The sequence below is a fragment of the Barbus barbus genome (genome assembly GCF_936440315.1).
Source record: "Barbus barbus genome assembly, chromosome: 24".
Classification (NCBI taxonomy): domain Eukaryota; kingdom Metazoa; phylum Chordata; class Actinopteri; order Cypriniformes; family Cyprinidae; genus Barbus; species Barbus barbus.
In genome coordinates, this window is record NC_136752.1 from 19,690,588 (window position 1) to 19,706,187 (window position 15,600).

Below are 15,600 nucleotides of genomic sequence, written 5' to 3' on the forward strand. Positions count from 1 at the left end.
ACCCTTCTCCGAGTACTCCGAGTCACTAAATGCATCCCATTTAAAGCACCGCCGACACAGCCAACAAATTCGCCACCTTCAACAATAAATTTCAAGACAATTACTGTCAGAATACAAATGCATAAATGTCTCTCGCTATGAGCATCGCATTAAGACGATTTGTCAAGTTAAAAACTTCTTTCAACTTTAAAAAAAATGCATCTTAAGAACTCTGAGTTCTTCCCTATACCGTTCTATCCCTAATGCAATGAGGTTTGAGTGCCTAGTGAATCTGATCAGATTTGTCTGAATTGGTGGCCCTTCCTGCAGTTACAAGTACAGTGAGTTATACAGTCAATCACTCAATCACAGATGGCTGCTGCTGTGCCATTATGGACTTAAACTCCTTTGCTTGAGCCGATCAAAGCACACAAGTGCGCACACACACACACACACACACACACACACACATACACTGCTGCCAAGCTCTCCAGATGATGAGCGATCCTGTGGATTACGTAAGAAGTGGCATAGGCGTCCTCGGGCAATGTCTGTGTGTGTGTATAAGTGTGTGTATTAGGCTCAGCTCTACATGCCTGACACTCAAAGCAAAACAAGTCACAAGCACTAATACACATAAATAACCGCCACAGCCATGTCACAGCCAGTAAATTTCATATCTCATGTGGAATTGTACAATCAGCAACAGTGTAGCATCTCTACTCTGATCGTTAGAGACAAGATGAGGTACCTTCGAAGCTGATGTGTAGATGATAATGTGTGTGTGTGTGTTACTCTTCCAATATCCATTTTCCAACGGTCAATCGATGTTTCCGGCTGTGTCCGTAAGCTTAAAAATGCTGCCTTTCCAGGCAATATCCTATATATGGAAGTCAGTTTTCGCCTGTAAAAACAGATTAACTGATTCCTTTGATGCCAAATCTGCATTTTCAGCAGCCATTACTCCAGTCTTCAGTGTCACATGATGCCTCAGAAATCATGCTATATGTTGATTTGTTATTTCTTATTATTATCAGTGTTTAAGCAATTGTGCTGATTAATATTTTTGTTAAAATTGTGACACATTTTTCTGGCATTTCAAGAATATACGTCTTTGCTGTCACATTCATCAATTTAATGAATCCTTGCTGAATAAAAGTATTAATTTCTTTAAATTAATTTTAAAAAATTCTCATAATTGTTAATTTATCTTATTTAAAGTTTTTATTTAAAGGGATAGTTCACCCAAACATGCAAATTCTGTCATTGATTACTCACCCTCATGTCATTCCAAACCCGTAAGACCTTTGTTTATCTTCGGAACACAAATTAAGATATTTTGATCAAATCCGAGAACTTTCTGACCCTGCATAGACAGCAAAGGAACGGACATGTTCAAGGCCCAGAAAGGTAGTAAGGACATCATTAAAATAGTCTATGTGACATCAGTAAAGATTCAACCTTAATTTTATGAATCTACAAGAATACTTTCATGGGTTTGGAATGCCATGAGGGTGATTAATTAATGACGAAATTTTCATTTTTGGCTGAATTATCTCTTTAACCTTCTTGACTTTTTACTCTGAAATGGAAATAGGCTTCTGTAGTATAGATATTTGCATAACTTACTACCTAATAAAATGACACCATCTGGGTGTTTTTTGAAGGAAGCATAAATGTGTCCTTCACAGCCTATGACATCCTACAATCCTGTGCCTGAAGTTCAGTGGTTGGTTGAAAACATAAGAATAGTTTCTGAACAAATGGTATACAGGAATAAATTAATTTAGAAATGTCATTATTTTTGTCAACCTATGACTTCATGTCAACAAAGAAACAAGTATTTTAAAATATTTGCTTAGTTATGACAAAAGCTTACTTGAATTTGTTACATCACTAGATGTGATATTATGATGAGATAAGTTAAATTCATTAAAAAAAAAAACACTGTCATATTGGGTGGCGAGGCTGCAAGGTTTTGGACACAGCCTTCATATCTTTCAATGACATTTAATTAAAATGTTTTTATTACAAGCCCTGAACATGATCTGTTCAATAATCTACAACCTATAATGTAGACCAAGCTTGATCATTGTGACATATGTCTTCTTTAGAAATAAATACCCTTCATTAAATTTGAAGAGATGATCATTGTGAATAAAATTATAAGACTCATAGTGGGTTTTATTCTAAATTACAGTGATTATGACTGTCAGCAATCAGTGTTGGAGACAATCTCACAGTCTACTGCAAAGAGGAAGTGCAAATACTCAGGAGACTATTTAACATGTATCTGCTTTACCATGAGGTCATCACACCACTTTATGCATGTCTGTGTGTGTGTGTGTGTGTCTGAGAGGTTGATCAATAGATCTGCGTGCGAGCCGCACAGTCTTGGGGCCCGCGAGGCTAGTTGAGTTATGAGTCTGCCATTCTTTCCCCTCTGCACTTAAAAATACAATTCTCAAAGGACAGGGACCACCCAAAACTGTCTGCTACACAATAACCACCCGCAGTTTAATTATTCAAATGGTAGACCACCCATAACAATACAATAGCCTCGGTTGTTTAAAGCAGAAGTGTGTAATTTTTTTAACAACAAAAAAATCCCGATACTGCCAATTAGCTCAACCAATGATGTGAGTTTGGTGGTAGGATTATATGTTTGTCCGACCAACGGTAGACAGTGGGAGTGTTTCGTTTGGTGGTGCAGAAATGACACACCTTTGACGCCAAAGCTTAACAAAAAAACACACTCTCTCTCAGTCTCTGATCTTTTTCAACATCTGACTGTCGTGTCACTTTCTGCAAGTGAGCTGTGGGAAGCAGAACGCTTTTGGGATCGCAGCGCATTTGCCCGCTGGCCTGAGACTGAAGACTTTCCTCTCCCTCCCTCTGCTCTAATCTTCTGGATGATTTTGCCAGGATTCTGCCATTCTGTTCTCTTGATCTGCCACTTTCAGTCATTCTCAACTGGGGAGAAGTTTACACGACTGCAAAACAGATATTCACACCGCTACGCAGCTCATAGCTACAGACACACACTGTGTGGCATAAGCTACACATACCAATGTGATCTCATTAGCATTCATAGGTATCCACACATTAATTGTGCATGTAGCACATTAATATTTTCATGTTTGAACAGAGACTACAGTTTACAATATCTCCATGCATTTGATAATGATCCTGACTCACCATCTCCTCAATGGATGCGCCTTTAGAGAGAAATTTATCTTTTGGTATTTTATAATGAAAGAGTTTTTGTTTTCAATTTGAATTATTTCATTTTAAAACAGTAATTCAAAGCTTTCTATAGATACTATATTTATCAAGTCAGTGAGGCAAGTATTTTCTGTGTTTCGGTTTATCAGAAGAGCTCCTGCTCAAAACCGAAACTGCAGAAAGCGCCTCCTGGCTTTTTTCCTTTATTTTATAAAAGCACATTTTGTTGATATTGTGAGTGCACACAAATAAAAGTAGACCCTTTACAGTTCCGAACAATGTAGCTTATTACTCTTATCTTTATGAGCAAAAATGACAGCGTATTTTGAAATGTTTCCAATTCAAGTTATCGCGCTGGCGCCTCCATTTCCTGTAAAGCGTGCTTCAGCTTCCACTCTCTGCACAAACAACTGGGTCAGCACATATTTATCTAGGTTAAGCATTTAAACTAACATTGTGGAGCTGTTTTATAACTATAGATTTAATTTTAGACAAGTCGTGATGATTTGAGAAGACTAAATTGATCAAACATAGGCTATGATCAACTCACTGTCTGCCGCAGGCCACTTGGTCGTTACTTTAACAATCAAAAACTTACATTTAACGAATAAAAATTGCTCCAAACGTTTTTCTAAATTAACTTAATAAAAAAAAAAAAGAAATACAATCGCTTTGCCATTTCATACAAAACTGAACTATTTTAATAGCTAAAACAGTGGTATGAGCTGTTTTGGGAGAAGGGGAAAAAAAGACGGGCTCAGATCGAGAATTCTGATAAGCTGTCGGACACAGGTCGGGCTAGGGCCTGAGCGTCTCGGATTTTAGGCCCGTGCAGGGCTCTAAGTCTCATATGTCACATGATCCTTCAGAAATCATTCTAATATGTTGATTTGGGGCTCAAGTAACATTTCATATAATCAATGTTGCACTTCTTAATATTTTTTAATAAAAGAACAGCGTTTATTTGAAACAAATGTTAACTCTTAACTGTCACTTTTGATCAGTTTAATGCATCCTAGGTGCATAGAAGTATTAATTTCTTAAGGGAAAAAAATAATATATATATATATATATATGAAGAGTTTATTTGCAAAAACAAATAACTCATTTTTTTTACATTTTCAAAAATCATGTTTTTATTATGTTATCATGTTTTTATTGTGTTTTATTGTGTTAGTCAGCTGTATTTTTAGCTATTTTTTAACCTAGCCAAAATAACCCAACTGTAGTTTGATTTAGATTAATTGGAATGCACAATGAAAAAACATGCTTTCTGAGAATTGTTAAAAACTGAGTTATCTCTCTTCATATATATATATATATATATATATATATATATATATATATATATAGATATTGAACTTTTGAACATTTAAAAGGCTTCATGTTTCAAAAGCTGTTAACTGCATTTCATTGTCAATCAAAACACAGACATTTTAAAATATATATATCTACAAATATGAATGAGATAACATTGAAAATACTACAAAATACTATGAGATTTGTACCATGTATATCTGACCAGAAATACTAGCATAACCTATGTCAGTCACAGTTTTGCTAGTCCATCCAAGATTTGACAACTAAATCAGTCACAAAATCAGAGCTAATACTTCATTCATACCATCCCATTCAGCTGAATCTTGAGATTCATTTTGCACTGCCAATAGCTCGGGATGAGATGTGAAGAAAGAAGGAAAGAAAGGACAGTGCACTAATCACAATTTAGAGTCTCTTAGGGAGATTTTCATTTGCCCTCATCTCACGGCAGACGACATTTATCTGATCACAGTCGCTCAAAGAGGCTAAGTATCACCAAACTCCTCAGAGAGCAAAGACGATCAGTTTCTAAAGAGGCTGATCTCTGAAGAGCCGCAGCATGTATCAACTTCCACCAATATCATTCAACATCTGACAAAGGGTGGTGTCAAGCGAGCTGTTCTTCCGACTTGACTGACAGCAAATTATCTCGTAGTGACAGCAGAAGAAATATTTTCAATTAGAGCTGCGCTCACTGTGAAAAGTAATGTCATGCCTCTGTGTGTACGAATGAATCGTGGAACGTGGAAATTCATTTCAAAATCAAAGGCCATCTATTTGAATACAGAGTGTGAATGGAGATTTTGATTAGACAAAAAGTTCTTTGCCATCTCTGAGGTGGGAATAGACCTTAGTGACTTGTTCGGTATAATTAATATCTGAATTTATGTACTAGGATCATTCATGAGGGTGATGAGAGAGTCACTGAACTAATGTGATGTGCAATAATGATCCCAAATCCCAATCCAGTAACAATAAACGTCCTTTTACAAAAGACTTATGACGGGTCTGACTGACAAGCCATGACAGCGGATCAACTCAGTTAAGCACAACAACTGGCATCACTTTAAAGCAGATGAAGCTTGTTATGTTGTGGTGCAGCATAATGTAGTCACATTTCAGAAAGACAAAACCAACAGTGGGTCATCCATGTCCTAATGAATTTGTTTTTAGCTTGAGAATCAGAATCAATGCCCTTAAACACACCAGTCGTAACACCTAATAACACAACTGACAAAGAAACTAAATACTTACTGGCAGGTTCACTGCACCTGAAACAGAGCAGAGATTATTTAATTTCCATTGTGAAAAGGATACAATCGTAAAGCTCCACTCTGAGTCCCGATGGCAAGGATTTTCTGGACGGGGTCGAATGCCATAGAGGAGGGCTGATAAGGGAAGCCATGGCGCACAGTCTGAGGATCAAATCAGAAAAGAAAAAAATGTTTTAAAAAGTACACAATGTAAAGCTTGGGGGCATAACCAGCACAGAGATTTACTTTAAAATTTCAGCCAGAAATTAATCTATTTTACATTTTATTTATTTTAAATTATTTGTTTACATTTTTATTGATCTGTTTTGCTTATGATGAATGTTTCATAATTTTTAATGTGACAGATGTTTTACAGTGTTGTTATTGTTAACTTTGTTAAACAAAGCTGAAACAAAAATACTAGATTAATTTATATCAGTTAGTTGCCAGGGCAACGTCTTAATTTTCATTGAACAGAAGTGCTAAACTTTCTAAAACTGAATATAAAAAACTAATAAAAAACAACAAAACCACGTAAAAATGACTAAAACTAAAATATGAAAACTGAAAATATATATTTATGTTATATTTTTTAAATTCACTATTATTTTTATTTTTTAAATTCATAATATTACTAAAATAATACTGGTTTTACACTGTAGTATTTTTATGGTCTTGATTTGAAGTGTAGTGGTAAAGCATGTCTATGTGTGCAGCACAATTTAGTCAAACTTCCCCTCAGGGACAATTCAATATCAATTCAATATATCCAACTATTTAAATACCCAGCCCTTTGAATTGCTCAAACAATCCTGATGTGCTATAGATAGACAAAAACAACAGGCAGTGAGAACACAGACCTTGGTGCATTGTATCCAGAGAACAACAATGGTTGACTACAGGTATACAGCACTGGCCTCTGCTTAACAGCTGTCATAGTCGCACTCTGTCTGTGTTTTAAAACCTAGAGGGTGCCTACACTGATAGCACTTCTGAGCCTCAAGACGCACCTATAATGCTGTCTAGCTAGGCAGCTCAGTGTATTTTTTGAGACGCAGCTTCTCTGTCTGTGTATGTTTGTTTAGTGGCTAAAGCGGGTTACGTAAGCGGCGCTCGCGGGGACGAGTACCTGTCGACTAGCAGCAGCAACAAGCTTCACTTCATCCTTCCCATCGCTCTCGTTTCTCTTTTCATCTTTCCACTAATTATGAATTAAATATTAACGTAATTCAGCGTTCGTATGCGTCTATTAATATTCAACTTGACAAAACGGCCAAAGCCTCTGTAAATGCACTCATGTAACCACGTGTCAAATTATTAGATTATTGATTATTAATTAGAGAGCGGTATTTGAAGAAACAACTGTATCAATATCGTGCGTCTCACCGTTTTTCTAAAAACGGAAAGATTACGTGAAAATTCCCTTCTCTTCAGAAAACATTTAGATCTTAATAATAACATAGGCTACTTAACAATAACACCATGTAAAATCTTGAAAATAATTAATGTGGAATAGATTTCAAAACATTCTCCGTGGAATAATATTAGACTGCGTCGACTCGTCAGGATCCTTGTCACAAACGCGTTACTTTTTTCCTGCCTTGTAGAGAAGCCTCGACAGATAACCCGTTTCTCACCGAGAACTATTAACTTCATCCTTTGTGCTGCCAGATCTAATCCTGAGGGCAGCTAAACCCACCAATACTTTGAATTTGTCCTATTCAAAACACACTGCACACTCGCAGTCTCAAAACCTAGACAACAACCTAGTGATCTGCCAACCTAGAGAACATTTGGGCACCTATCATGGCCAAAATTATCCTTCGATACAGTACAAGCGTGTGCGTGCGTGTGTCCAAAATGAGTCAAGAATGGTTCTGGGATTACAAGAAAATACCAAATGCGACGTTAATCCCAGCACAGTAGATTATGCAAGAACCCCCCCCCCCCCCCCCTCCTCCTCCACACAAGCATCACAGCTTCATTCTATAACCACACATGATACAGACGTTTCAATAAAGTAGCATGTATAACACTATATGATGCGGAGAAACGGAAGATATAGACAGCAAAAGTAAGCGTGTGGCTTCAAACGAACCTCAGTGTCACGCATGAATATTTTACGCATTTGTGCGCATTTTCCAAACACAGAGTCAGCTCTTTCCACGCACAGTTTGAGAAAAAAACAATTTAGTCTGGGTTTGAGGGGGCAGAGTATGATAGTACAGTGTGTATACAGGCTTTTTAAGGTAAAAACGCATCCCATCGGTGCGCAATCAAAAGATACTGGACACTGTTATTTGCAATAAAGCATACGAATGACATCATAACGCTTTCATACAGATTAAAATTCGTTGTTGTTTTTTTCATTACAACATTATGTGATACATCGCATCTACTCACCAACCAGAAAAGACACGCGTTATCTATATTCTAGTAAATCTGTGGATAAAGTGAAAACGCAGCATGCACTAAGTGGCACTTGCACGAGGTTTATTAAAGAAAAACACACAAACATCAGGTGATGTTACGCATTCACTTGAAAGCTTCCCCACCTTGCAGAGCTGGAAGTGTTCGGACTGGAGCGTCTCCGGGATGAGCTCGTTCTCCTTGGCCCCGAGCTGCGGGGATGAAGAAGGGGACGACACGGCCGTCAAGCCGTCCAGCACCTTACGGATATTAAACTTCTTCATTTTCCTCCCGGTGCGAGAGACGGAGGGGGACGGGAGCAACGAGTCGAGATCAGCCGTGGATGATGAGGGGGAAAGCCGCTCTCGCTCGTTTCTGCAGCACGTCTCTTTAAACCTCACATTTTAAAAGTGTTTTTCACCGTGTCCTCCATGGCTAAAAGCTTGTTTTGTGAACGCTGATTGTTTGCTTTTTATTAGCGTTTGTGGTGTGTCCGTTTATTCTGACTCGGCGTCCCGCTGCGTCTCAAATTCCCTCTATCCTCTCTCTCTCTCTTTCTCTCTCTCTCTCTCGATCCCTTCTGCTCTCCACTCAACGCGGAAACACCGCTGCAGCGCCGCGCATGCGCACTCCAGACTGGATGACTACTGAAGCTGCCTTCCAAACGCTTTTCCCGGTGACCAGGCAAGACTGTGGAGCGCTGAGTGAGCCTAGCGTCACATTGCAGAAATGAGGGGCGGGACTCTGCACCTGGAGCCGCAGGGATGCAGGATGGAAAGCGCATCAGCTAACACATAGCCTAACAGTCATAATATGCATCATTTTTTTAGGTTAGCCTGCACGCTGTAAAATAGATTTGATAGGGGAAATCTTTTTTTCAGATTATGACTATTTTTAAGGTTAATTTCTCCATAGGCACATATCTCACATTTTTGGCTACAAAAAGCTATCCATGGTTGTTCTCTAGGAAGAAACAGGGCTCTCACGGTCATGGAAAATCCGCGCATTTAAAGGAGTCAGACATTTCTTGAGACAATATATGTTTCCAGTTATATTCAGCTCTAAAATACTTAATTGGGTTTAAATCTATATGACTGAAAATATGTATATATATATATATATACATATATATATGTTTTAAATCCTTACCTGGTAATCTGAATATAAAAGTCATGGAAAGTCATTGGTCAAAATTTATTAGTGCAAAAAGAACAGGCTAACTGAAAACATGTTAATTTGTGACTATATTCTCCACTAGTGTGATACTGTATGGGGTAAGTTGTCACAATGGAACCTGCTGTTAAATTAATGCTGTTAAATGTTAAACAGCATATTATTGTACCTCTGAAACATGCATTTTCTGTTTAAGCTGCTTTGAAACGATTTGTATTGTGATTTGTATTTGTATTGTGAACTATACAAATAAATGTGTATTGATCTACGCAACATTAAACAGGAAATCTGTTCAAGATAAAATTTTGTGTATATAAAATGTATTTATAAACATACTCTAGTCTGAATGTATCTCAGTGTGGCTTCATTGTGTTAAATTGCTACACAAAAGCTATAACTATAAATATGATATGCAAATATTAGTTGCAGGATATAATTGAGGCATTTCTAATTTAAGACAGTTTGAAATAAACATGAATCCACCACTACAGAAAACAATCATTTGTGCAATTGCAATTAGATTTTTAACTTTTAATCTGAAAATAAGGTATTAAGGCCTGATCAGTGAATAGATTTAAAATAAAAAGTTAGTCACAGTGTATGTAAATAAAGTCATTGAGTACCCATGACAACCACACTGATGAAGACAAACACTAGGCCTTCACTGAGGTTTGGAGATCCCTTTGATTCTCTACCCTTTCATACTGTAACGATGGAGATAAGCATTGCATGCATTTCCTTATCAGGCCCTGGGAGAGGCTGAAGAGGCCCTTATAAGGTAAGGGCCATCCTCATGTACGTATGAGGCACTGACCAATCACCTGCTCGCTACACACACAAAACACTGCATAAACCACACCCTGGAACATCAGTGACTTCAATGGTTTCTCAATCACTCTGCTCCCTTTTATTCATGATAATAATAAGAGAGAGAAAGTTTAGTATTCAGCATTAAGTAGGTATGAGATTGACATTTAAGACCCTCCCACTGATGAATGTTTGGCTAGTTCACTAAGGAGGGGCCAAGGTTTACAGAAGCATGACAAAAGAAAGGTACTCCTTTGCTGACGTGGGTTTCATGTAAGAAGCTATAAAACTCTCTAATTACAGATGCAGCATTGCAATTAAGTGCGCACCAGCGCACGATCACAATTAAAAAAAAAAAGAAAAATGTTCATTATTTTTTTATTTAGTCATAATTTTTAAACTTTACATTTTTCATTAATCATCGCTAAAAATTTGATTTGGTTGCTATGTGCAATAAATGCATTTTTTTAAATATTTTCAAATTAAATACAAAATAAAAAACAAATGTAAAGAAAATGTATAATTCAAAACTTTTTAAAATTTATATAAATACACATTCATACAGTACACACTCACAAACACATTTTCATTTAAAAATGTTTAAAGAGTTATGCAAAATTGATATGTAATTATTTTTTATCACTATACCATCATAACTCTATACAGAAATAATTTTTTAAAACTTATTTATTATTTATTTTAAAATAATTCACATCTCTATTTCGCCCTAATCAAAAAATATTGACACACCTTTTATGAAAGATAATCTTCTCTGCATCACCACAGAAACTGCATTCATTACAACCTATGATGTCAATTGCCTGTCCAATCTAATTAGTTGTCCCCTTCACCTTGGCATGCTTAGCCCTGCCCCCTTTTAAACCGGGCACCTATTTTACTCTGATGATGATTACACAGCAATTGTGTGCTTTATTTCATAATCAGAAGGCCCATGTCATTATTAGTTTGTTTTGATGACCTCTAACAAGTTATGAATAATTCATAAAGTGTTTCAATATGCAAATATCCGTCTTCTGTGATTGAACACAGGGTTTTAAACTGAGGGGAATGTAAAGTGTGTTTAATATTGAACTGTATTATAAGGAACTGTGTATTCAAATTAATCCACATCTAATCCTACAAAGAAAGAACTGGATGTGACATGGCTTTAAAGGGACATTATTAAGACTATAATAACAAATAAACTCACACATTTACACACACACACAGCACAGGGCTTTAGAAAAATGCACTATGAGAGCTACATTTACATTTCAAATAGGCACAGTTATGCTTCCTAACACGAATGCAGAATGTGATCAGATTGGCAAATTGTTTACAGTCTTTGGTTTACAGGTCTGTAAGTGGCTCTCACAAAAGAGATCTTCAGAAGGATCCACATCTATGAATGCCAATTCAATATGTTTGCTTCATCTGCTTCATGAACAGATGTTGATTCTGTATCACTGCCTTAAATAATGCATCGACAGCATCTTAATGAACTGAGAAGGCATGAGAGTTTTACGATTTGGAGAGAAAGTAATATTTCCAGCCACTTCAGCAAACAACCCCAAAATATATCCTGATGTTTCTCAAAATACTGTTTTTTAAAGGGATAGTTCAAACAAAAAAGAAAATTGTCATTATTTGCTCACCCTCATGTCATTCCAGATCAGTTTGACTCTCTTTCTAATATAATTTGAAGAAGGCATTTCTGTTTTGGATCATTTAGTTTTGTAGTTGCAAGGGGTGAAATCCTCATTTGGGAAAACAATGTAGTTATAAATATTAAAATTTTATTAAACACCTCAGATAAATGAATTATTAAGCAAATAAAAGATGAAAATACAATTGTTTATGATTCCCTTTCTATTGCCCAAGTATTTGGAAAAAAACTTCTACTGTTCGTTCTAGTCTAACACCTAATTACATGAATAGGTTTGATAAATTTCTATCTGGATTTAGGCCGAATTACTCAACAACTAGTGCTCTTCTAAAGTTGACTAATGATGTATATTCAGCATTAGATAGTGGTGACCTTATAGGAGATATATTTATTGACCTTAAGAAGGCCTTTGATCTAGTTGATCATTACTTATTACTTATCTAAAAATTCTTTATTGTGGTTTAATTCTTATTTACATAACAGAAAACAATGTGTGGCTGTCCAAGGGAAACTATCGGATTTATTTACTCAAGAAAGAGGGGTACCACAGGGCTCAATATTGGGTCCTCTTCTTTTTTTCTATTTTTATTAATGATCTTCCCCTAGTTCTTTCCCATTGTTCTGTTCATTTGTATGCAGATGACACTGTCATTTATATTTCAAATCCTCATTTAACTCAAATTTAAAATATGCTTCAATCAGATTTTAATGCTTTACAAGAGTGGCTCTATTCTAATAATTTACTACTGAACAAAGGTAAATCTCATACCATGGTCTTTGGTACGAAGCAAATATTTAAATTAAAATCTAATAATATAAAAAATAATGTGTAATGATGGCACATACTTGCACAGAGTGGATCAAATTAAATATCTGGGTTTATGGCTGGATCCAGAACTTTCTTTTAAACCTCACATTGATTACATACTTTGTAAGGTTCATTAATGTTAAAAAAAAAACTTGCTTTGCAACTTATATTACTGTTCTTTGACTATGCTGATGTAGTTTACCAAAATACAACTAAAACTAATCTATTGCCTCTTACTACAACCTAAAATAAGTTGTGCAGATTTCATATGATACACATCACAGTATTATGTATGATTTGCTTAAATGGTTTCCACTCAATATGAGAAGGCATATTCACTGGTTGCAATTTATTTTCAAATGTATACATTTTAATTATCCTAATTATTTGTGTCAGAATTTGATATTATACTCTTCTTCATATCATTTAAGACACTCTGCAAATTATTTTTTCATTCTTTTGGTTAAGAAAGTGTTTGGGAAAAAGGCATTTAGGTATAAGGCTCCAGCGGATTGGAATAATTTACCTTTAAATGTGCGATCTTTCACTTCATTTTATATGGTCAAAAAAGGTTTGTTTTCTTGTTTTGAAACTTCTTGTAATTGCTTTAGATGATATATTAAGGTTTATATTTATATGTGCTACGTAAATATAAATATAAATTTATTTAAATATAATTATTAATACTTCATGTGTTAATATTGTAGTAGGGTATGTTTTTTGATTGTTGTTGTTGTCATTTGTTTTGTGTTATGTTTTTTGATTCTTGTGTAATAGGACGCCCTTGAAAACGAGATGATGCATCTTAAGGCTTTATCACAAAGAATAAAATTTGTTGCAATTAGCATTACATGAATACAACAGAAGACTATAGTATGGTACAGTTTGTCCACTTTTAGATAGCCAGGTAAATGTGCGTGTGGGTGTATAGACTTGACAAATAAAAGTTAGTGCTACAAGCAGGAACATTAGGCACACACAGACACACACACACACACACAGACACAGACAGACAGACACACACACACACACACACACACACACACACAGATCAACTCACTCTGATGACTAAACTGCAGGCTGCTGGCAATGACACTAAAACACCCATCTTTGAGATTTGGGGGGGGAGTCCTGTAACATAAATAGCACAATAAGATACAGAAGGACAGAGAAATTATGCTAAACATAAAGGAGACTCTTTTGAATGACATAGGAAATACGAATACATATTATGAGCTTCATTATTTAAGTATTAAAATAGGTATTATTCATAGACACTGAACTATAAATCCTGTGACTGAGTGGAAGGTCAATCTAACTGATAAGGTTAAGTATGGTGTCAAAAGTGTAAATTTTTTAAGTGTTCAGAGTTCTTAATTTGAAGCATTTGTCGTGATATGGTCTAAAGTGAGGAAGATTTTTTAAAATGTGAACTCCCAGGCCTGTACTTCACAAACTTTCTGTCTCTAGAATATTATCTGTTCACCATGATGATTTAATTTGGGGTCTCATTTTAGACAAAAGCTATTACTGAACTTAAGGAATTTTCAGTAATATGGCTTAAAACAGTATCTGAGTCTACACTATCTCAAGCACAAAAATGAAGCAAAAAGGAAAAGTGATTTCCAAAGGTTGAATGGCATACCTTGTGTGTTGTCAGGGTTTAAAATAATACCATTACAGTTTCTGCTTATATAAGGGCAGCCAGCGCGACCTCTGTTCTTTCAGCTCTCATCATTTTTGGCCAAGTCAGAAAACTATTTCAAAGCTTCCTGTCAACAGCATCTCTCAGCACAAGTGTAAGATGGCAAATGGCACCATGTAAGGGCATTTTCTAACATCTATACACATCATTGCCAGCTACCAGTCTGATTACACCTCCCTGGTTTTAGATAACTTTAAACGACAGCCATCAATCACTCAGTCTGATGGGAAAGACGACCTGTCTACCCCTTTTAATATTGTTTCTGTGGTTAAGACACACGTATTGTTTAATATTATATGACTATCCCTCTGAGCTGGTATGCTTCAACTAGGGGTGAGAAGACAAGCAAGACAGCTGACATTAATTTTCGGGTTAGGGTTTAGCTAAGGTGAATCTGTGAATCACAGTGAACTGTAGAAGTCATTAAACAATCATATCTTAGCGTTGTCCCAGAGTGTCCAATTTGCGCTGAATAGCCTTTTTGGACCATAAAAGAATAAAGCTTTTCTTTACTCCAGTTAACGCGTTTTCCGCTACTGAATGACATTTTAGTCTCCTCTTAAACACCGAAAAGAAATACAGCGCGTAAACATTTCTCTGACCAAGCGCGACAAAATTTGAGGAAAATTATGTCCGGTTTTTGTTTGTTGCGTTCTGACGTTCCGTTCCGTTCAACTTCGGAATCGGAACACTGTGGTATCATAACCAAGGGTTAAAAATGCTAGCAACCTTTCAAAATTATGAGGACAAAACACTGCTTTGGGCCATTACTAATGCAGTTACGAAACCTCAATTAAGTGCTGTCATTCAGATTGTGTTATCAGACGCTGTACAGAAAGTCCCATCATAACACATCATGTGCCCAGATGCACCATTCCAGATGGGGATTCTGTCTTATAGCTGTCAGCACACAATCATTTTCTCATTACATAAACAGCAGGGATTTATCTCATAAACCAATATTGGTATAACTTCACCTGAATATTTAGGTGTCAACTTTGATGAGTTTACACACGTAAATAATCCTGATGGAAACTATCAGGGGTTAGTAGCAGTTGGTATACAATTATCGTTTGATTTCATTATTAACTGAGAAAAGATTTATCTTTCAACAATGGCGTTTGTGCCTCTCAGGATTAAAATTTAAAGCTGTACTTTTCTTACCTTCACTCCAACGTGACACACAAACCAATATAATGTCAGTCACTGCCCTTGTTCAGTTCTTGCGATAGAAGTGAATGTGTGATAAGGCAAA

At 36.1% G+C, this 15,600-nt stretch overlaps 1 protein-coding gene across 2 annotated transcripts in view; it reads right to left on the reverse strand.

The window, feature by feature from the left end:
• The window catches only part of stxbp5a (syntaxin binding protein 5a (tomosyn)), an 88,821-nt gene extending 80,054 nt beyond the window's left edge, over positions 1–8,767 (reverse strand). For both annotated transcript variants that reach the window (XM_079375445.1, XM_079375444.1), the window contains exons 1-2: positions 8,333–8,767; positions 5,842–5,939 (exon numbers count right to left, since the gene is read on the reverse strand). In XM_079375445.1, coding sequence (XP_079231571.1) covers positions 5,842–5,939; positions 8,333–8,470 — 236 coding nt within the window. In that variant the 5' untranslated portion in view covers positions 8,471–8,767. The remainder of the gene's footprint in view (positions 1–5,841; positions 5,940–8,332) is intronic.
• Between the last annotated feature and the right edge of the window lie 6,833 nt (positions 8,768–15,600).